Source organism: Helicoverpa zea, chromosome 15 (genome assembly GCF_022581195.2).
Source record: "Helicoverpa zea isolate HzStark_Cry1AcR chromosome 15, ilHelZeax1.1, whole genome shotgun sequence".
In the NCBI taxonomy this organism is placed as follows: Eukaryota; Metazoa; Arthropoda; class Insecta; order Lepidoptera; family Noctuidae; genus Helicoverpa; species Helicoverpa zea.
This window is the reverse complement of record NC_061466.1, coordinates 821,117-827,116: the sequence shown is the minus strand read 5'-3', so window position 1 is coordinate 827,116 and position 6,000 is coordinate 821,117. Positions and strand designations below refer to the sequence as shown.

Below are 6,000 nucleotides of genomic sequence, written 5' to 3'. Positions count from 1 at the left end.
GTCGCATCGTCTAGACGCCGTCCCTCACCAGGCCTAGTAAAACTGTCCCAGCTGACACCCAGGGTTAAATATTCTGTAGGGTTAAAAATAGGTTATTTACTTATTGCCTTATTGGTCGGGGAGTGGTATTGATGGATGTCGTGAGTGGTGAGTGAATATCGATGTGTTGGAACTTAAGATGCACCGACAAAAGCTAAGCTCGTAAATAAAAGAAGAAAGAAATGAAAATAGAAAATTCTGACTGTGGTGACCCAGAGATTTAGTAAACTGAAAGAAAAGCTACAAAATAAATTAATTAAACAACTTTCAAATGCGTTTACCTTCATGCTTTCACCGTATGCAGTATAGGTATATCAAGTTCCCAGAAGTCTAATACATAATGCTAGATTTTTTTTCAGTATCCTAAATAGGTACTTAAAAAATTCAAGACAAGGCTTCTTTTAAAAAATTACTCCCACTCGAGCCACGTTTCTCGTGTTTTTGCAAATTATAATTAGAAAATCGTTATCACAATTTGCTAATTAGATTTTAGGCACCAAACCGAACATGGGTGTCGTGAGCCCCACCCGGATCGACACCATTGTAGTTTTGAGTCTTAGCATAAAGCGGGGAATTCACTAGACGGGCATGTCCGCGGGCAAGCCTGCAGGCAAGTCCGACGGGCTTCGCTACTATCATGTCTGTGCTTTATCAGTCAGTGTAGTACTGCCGCGGGCGGTCTGGCAGACTGCCCGTTGGAAGTCCGCGCGATCTCATTTTGTCTGCACAGGCACCGACAGGTCCGAGCGTGAATGCTTAGTCCAGGCGGCCTGTGGACAGATATGACAGTGACAGCTAGCCAAACTGACGTCCGCTTATTATCGTTTCGACGAGTTATGGAGTATTTTTAATTTAAAATGAGTTTTAATGAGAATAAAATGTTCTGGGAAGAATTTATAGCTGAATACAAAACTTATCCATGTTTATGGAAGGTAAAAAGCAAGGAATTTATGAATAGTGAAATGCGTAATACCGCCTTTCAACATTTGATTGAAAAATGTAAAGAAATTTATCCCGGAGCTGATTTAGCGTATGTTAAAAAGAAAATAGAATCCCTAAGGAATTCCTACAGGCGTGAATTGCGCAAAATACGTAAATCAACTAGAACGGGTTCATCAACAGACGAGGTTTATGTACCTTCTCTTTGGTACTTCAATCTGCTTCAGTTCACTTCTGATCAAGAGGAAGCCCGAGCTGGAATATCTTCCTTAAACTCTCCGCCTGATTCTTTGACAGATGAGTCATTGGTAAGTATCGTACCGACATACCTACTTAATATTTTTAGATACATATTTAATATCTAGCTTCTGCCAGCGGTTTCACCCGCATCCCGCGGGAACCTCTGCGCGAATCCAGTTAAAAAGTAGCCTATAGCCTTCCTCGATAAATGGGCCGTCTAATACTGAAAGGATTTTTCAAATCAGACCAGTAGTTCCTGAGATTAGCGCGTTCAAGCAAACAAACAAACAAACTCTTCAGCTTTATAATATTAGTATAGATTAGTACAGATAGTTAGGTATTTCAATAAAACATAATTATTATCACAGTTGAATTTATATTATATTTATTTGAACATAATGTATAATTGTATGTATTATATAAATTGACTTTGAAACGCCACTTGACCTTCGTTATTATAATACTCTGTAAACAGTTTTCTTATAACTTTAGCTCTCTCTTCACAATTGCGTCCTCTGTTCAACAAGCCATGTAGCTGATGTGATTGCTCTTGTCGCCATTCTCCAGGAGTAACTGTGTGATTATGATTTTCGTGATCCATGCATTGAATTGTCATATAGTTAGAAGAATTGCGCCTCAAAAAATTGTGCAAAGCACAACAAGCCATTACAACATAATCAATATTATTCACGTTTTCTAGACTTATAGTGGATAGTAAAACTCGAAACCTACAAGCGGTTATGCCAAAGGCGTTTTCAACAGTTCGCCGTGCCCTGCACAAACGATAGTTAAAAATTCTTTCATTTCTCGGAGTATTAATATCTTTGCGGTATGGTTTCATTACGTGATCAGACAATTGAAACGCATCATCTCCTATAAAAACATATGGGGCAACAATTTGAGAGTTTCTAAGGATACTCGGGGGTGGTAAATTTAACAGTCCGTTTTCTAATTTGTCATAAAAATCTGTTTCCTGTATTACGCCTCCATCAGATACTCTACCGTTTGTGCCAGTGTGAATATATAAATATTCATAATTAGCATTAACAACTGCAAATAATACAATGCTGTAATAAGATTTGTAATTGAAGTAGTAAGAACCACTATGTGGAGGTTGTTTAATAGCGATGTGTTTGCCATCCATCGCTCCTAAGCAATGTTCGAAATTCCATGTATTTGCGAAACCACGCGCAACTTCCAACCAATCCTCAGTAGTTGACGGAAACTGCAACAAAGAAAGTTAAATAGTTATTGAGATAAGTACATATATCTTTATTTTCAGATGACTGAGCCTCCTAGTCCCAGTAATTCATCGGATGCGCCATCTCAAAAGTCAACATCCACCGTAAGAAATAAAAAAGAAACTACAACCCTTGCTCAAAAAAAAGCTAAATTTTTAGATATCGCCAGCAACGAACTCCAAAACCGTTATACGAGTAAAGAGCAAGCGTTTGGGGACAGCGTAGCCCATGATCTCGAGAAAATGGAAGAGCTACAAGGCATCATCGCGAAAAAATTGATTTCCGAAATTTTATTTAATGGAAGAATGGGCCTTTTAAATGTCGGTTCATCGATAACTGTTCAACCCGTAGTTCAACCTCAAAATATATCGTCGTATTCAGGCCCACAACCCGTTCCAAGATTCCAACCAACTGCTATGCAGCCACCAAATATAATTACGTTGTATCCACGAAATCGTCAACCATATGTAAACCAAGGAGAATTATCTGAGCAAGTGTCTGTTCCTAACTTAAATATAATTGATGATGTTACAATAAATGATATTGATAATTTAAATAAATATCTCAAATTCAATAATAATAATAATTGTTAAGTTTTACTCTACGTATTTTATAATAATAAATAACTTACCTTAATGAAGTCATCTTTTAATGCCATAAATAATTCCTTACAGGTTTCCGGTATAATTTTACCTAGTAGTTGTGGCGATATAGCACACGTGAATTTCATATCTGCATAAGTTCTGCCTGTAGCTAAATATCTCAGCGTAGCAATTAATCTTTCTCTTGCAGTCACTGACTGTCTCATCCTCGTATTTTGTTTTGTAATTTTGGGTTCGATAAGTTGTAGTAAAAATTCAAATGACGCTATATCCATCCGTAAGTAGTTGTATAGATCTGCTGGTTCTTCAATTTCAATTTCATTGAGCAAATTGATATGGCTGTACTTATTTCTATATTTATACCATTTTTTGCACCAAATTCTCTTCCTTTTCTTTTCATCCAAGAATATTAACGCAGCACCGGTAACTATTGCAATTTTCCGCCTTTGCATTGCCATCTTGCAACACAACTAATAGCGAAGCCGTTCTAAAACAAACTGAAGAGTCTGTGAAGTGTATTGCGTCGAAAGGCATGCCCGGACAGACTGCCCGCGGACATGCCCGTCTAGTGAATTCCCCGCTTTAAATTAGATCTAGTCTGACCTCATTGACATTTGCCAAAACGGTTAATTATTTATAAGTCTTCTACTTAGATATAGGTACACTTAGTAGGCTGACATCGATCGTGCTTGATCGAGCTTGCTCAAGTCGCACTACGGACATTCCATTTTTGGAATAAGCTCATTATCATTTTCGAGAACATGCTTTTTGACCGTCACAAAATTAACTTAACTCAGTTGAAGTAAAATATCCAAATGCAGCTTTTATTAGAGTTTTATAGTGACCATAGTCAGTGAAATCACTTTGATCTAAAATAAGAATATGACGGCCTATCATAACGAGGTATTTATACAGCCAGAGTGCGACCTTCGGGCGTCGCACAAATGATAAAGATATTAAACACGAGGTGTCGATGTCTTGCTATTGACAATATAGACGAAAATCAGAGAACCTACACCTGCCGTAACATGGATATATCGTTTTTATTGATTTCCATCATCCTCTTAAACTTCACTTTTGTAAAGGAGAAACCAATTCCATTCATCTAACATATTGAAAGCACTCATTTCTAAACTGAGCAGCAGAACTACGTGGCAGCGTAACTCTTAAAAACTTACTCCGATGAGGTTTTAAGTTGAAAGCTGCTTTTTTTTCTCGTATTTTTAAATTGTAGTTACTTTACGATTCCTTAAATAATTAATACAAGAAGCCATTAAGTCTGACACCAGTCTAACCAAGGGGTATTGGGTTGCCCGGGTTGGGGTCAGATAGGGCAGTCGCTCCTTGTAAAGCACTGATACTCAGCTACATCCGGTTGACTGGAAGACTGGAGGCCGACCCCTACATAGTTTTGAAAAAGGTTCGGAGGATGATGACTTAAAATTCCTTATTGTTCCAAAGGCTTCACCAAGTGGAACTTCTTAGAATCACTATAGTAATTATGACATTTTCCAGCTGAATATCTGCGGTGCGCCAGCGCAGACTAAATGCTAATGTGCAATCTTGCGCGATAATGTCTTCATGTAGGACATGGTTTTCGCTTTAACTCGTAATCTAATTATAAATTGATACGTACAATGTCGCAGCTTTAATGTTTGTCCTGATTATTACTGATATCACATTTTTAAGATTGGTTGTTCCCGTAGTTTTCCACGAATCTTAAGGGATGTTTAGAGTTGATACTAATTTTTAAGTAAGATGGAATATTACATTCTGTTTTTCATCATTGTCTTTAACTAGCACTTTCAGATATTGAGCGCCCCCGACTTTTCAAAAGTCACTGTCGTTGTTAAAATTACAAGTCAGAGATCGTCAGGCGGATTTGAATAAAATCTGAGCCTAGACCTTGTTAAGTTATTGAAACTTGCAGCTCGCTCGATACAAAGAAAAGCTTTTACCTACTTATAAAAAACAAACGGCACATTTGACTTTCCCAAAACAGTACTTCAACTCATTGTAATAATCATCGCTACACTAGAAGCAGTGCTTCACGAACATTTATCATTTGAACAAAGCCGACTGCAGCACGCGCGGCACATCAAAGGGAAATTGTTAGTAACACGTTCACTTTATAGGTGTTACGCTAGCTGGCTGGATTATACGCAAATATAGATTCAGTTTTTTTCATAAACTTGATGTTTTATTTGAAGGCTAAGAATAGGAAAATATAATTGAAACTTGATGGCAGGTTTATATTGACTGCAAACTTAAACATTTTAGACCACGAATATATTCATAGCGTAGATACCAGATTGGTACAGGTTTTATAATTGTTTCAGATTTTTATAACGAGAATAGTGTGAGCATTTTGTATTCTATACTTTAATCTTTTACTATCTTCTCTTCACTTACTTTCTAAACTTATGCTTCAAGCATGACTATAGAGAGAACTCCTTCCAATCTCAGTAGATCTGCAATGACCCCTTCACCAGTAGAGACACTTACTTCAATAGCATTTCCACCGTTCATTCGGCCAGTTCATTCACTCCCGATCTTTCAATAGCCCAGGAATCTATGCACATAATGACACGGTTGATACAAAGCTAACGCTGTAGATCAGCTTGTAACGTCATGCTGCTGTCACTATGGCTTCCCACATGATATACCGCGCGTGGTCCACACTCGTCCGTAACTCAGGCGGAGACAGGTGGCGGTGTCTGTATTCAGGACATTACATTTATGATTTATACGTCTCTGTTGAGTCGCTTTGACGGTTGGTCTGTTGGATAGTGCGATTTATTTGCCTTGGCAAAAAACGTTTATAAAGACGTTGAGGTTTGAATTAAATGTAAGATGTTAAATTGTATTCAGGGTTAAAAGCTCTTTCAAGCTTGCGGATTTTCTGCTCGGTTTTTATGCATTTCAACGCTCAGTTCTTG

At 37.7% G+C, this 6,000-nt stretch overlaps 2 protein-coding genes across 2 annotated transcripts; one reads left to right on the top strand and one right to left on the bottom strand.

Annotated features, from left to right (window-relative positions):
- Window positions 1-607: 607 nt before the first annotated feature.
- Window positions 608-3,091, top strand: LOC124636993. The gene is made up of 2 exons (XM_047173293.1): window positions 608-1,286; window positions 2,501-3,091. Exons 1-2 carry the CDS (start codon window positions 897-899, stop codon window positions 3,050-3,052), a joined length of 942 nt encoding a protein of 313 aa, XP_047029249.1. The 5' UTR covers window positions 608-896; the 3' UTR covers window positions 3,053-3,091.
- On the bottom strand, window positions 1,578-3,519 carry LOC124636992 (putative nuclease HARBI1). Its single transcript, XM_047173291.1, has 2 exons — window positions 3,091-3,519; window positions 1,578-2,443 (listed from the first exon to the last, which is right to left on the bottom strand). The coding sequence occupies exons 1-2, from the start codon at window positions 3,517-3,519 to the stop codon at window positions 1,634-1,636; spliced, it is 1,239 nt and encodes a 412-aa protein (XP_047029247.1). The 3' UTR covers window positions 1,578-1,633.
- Window positions 3,520-6,000: the final 2,481 nt, after the last annotated feature.

Bases quoted from the DNA above. Each gene is read 5' to 3' on its own strand.
- LOC124636993 (XM_047173293.1), top strand. From the start codon at position 897: ATGAGTTTTAATGAGAATAAAATGTTCTGGGAAGAATTTATAGCTGAA. The intron at 1,287-2,500 runs GTAAGTATCGTA...CTTTATTTTCAG, and splicing joins CTTTGACAGATGAGTCATTG to ATGACTGAGCCTCCTAGTCC.
- LOC124636992 (XM_047173291.1), bottom strand. From the start codon at position 3,519: ATGGCAATGCAAAGGCGGAAAATTGCAATAGTTACCGGTGCTGCGTTA. The intron at 2,444-3,090 runs GTAAGTTATTTA...TCTTTGTTGCAG, and splicing joins TAAAAGATGACTTCATTAAG to TTTCCGTCAACTACTGAGGA.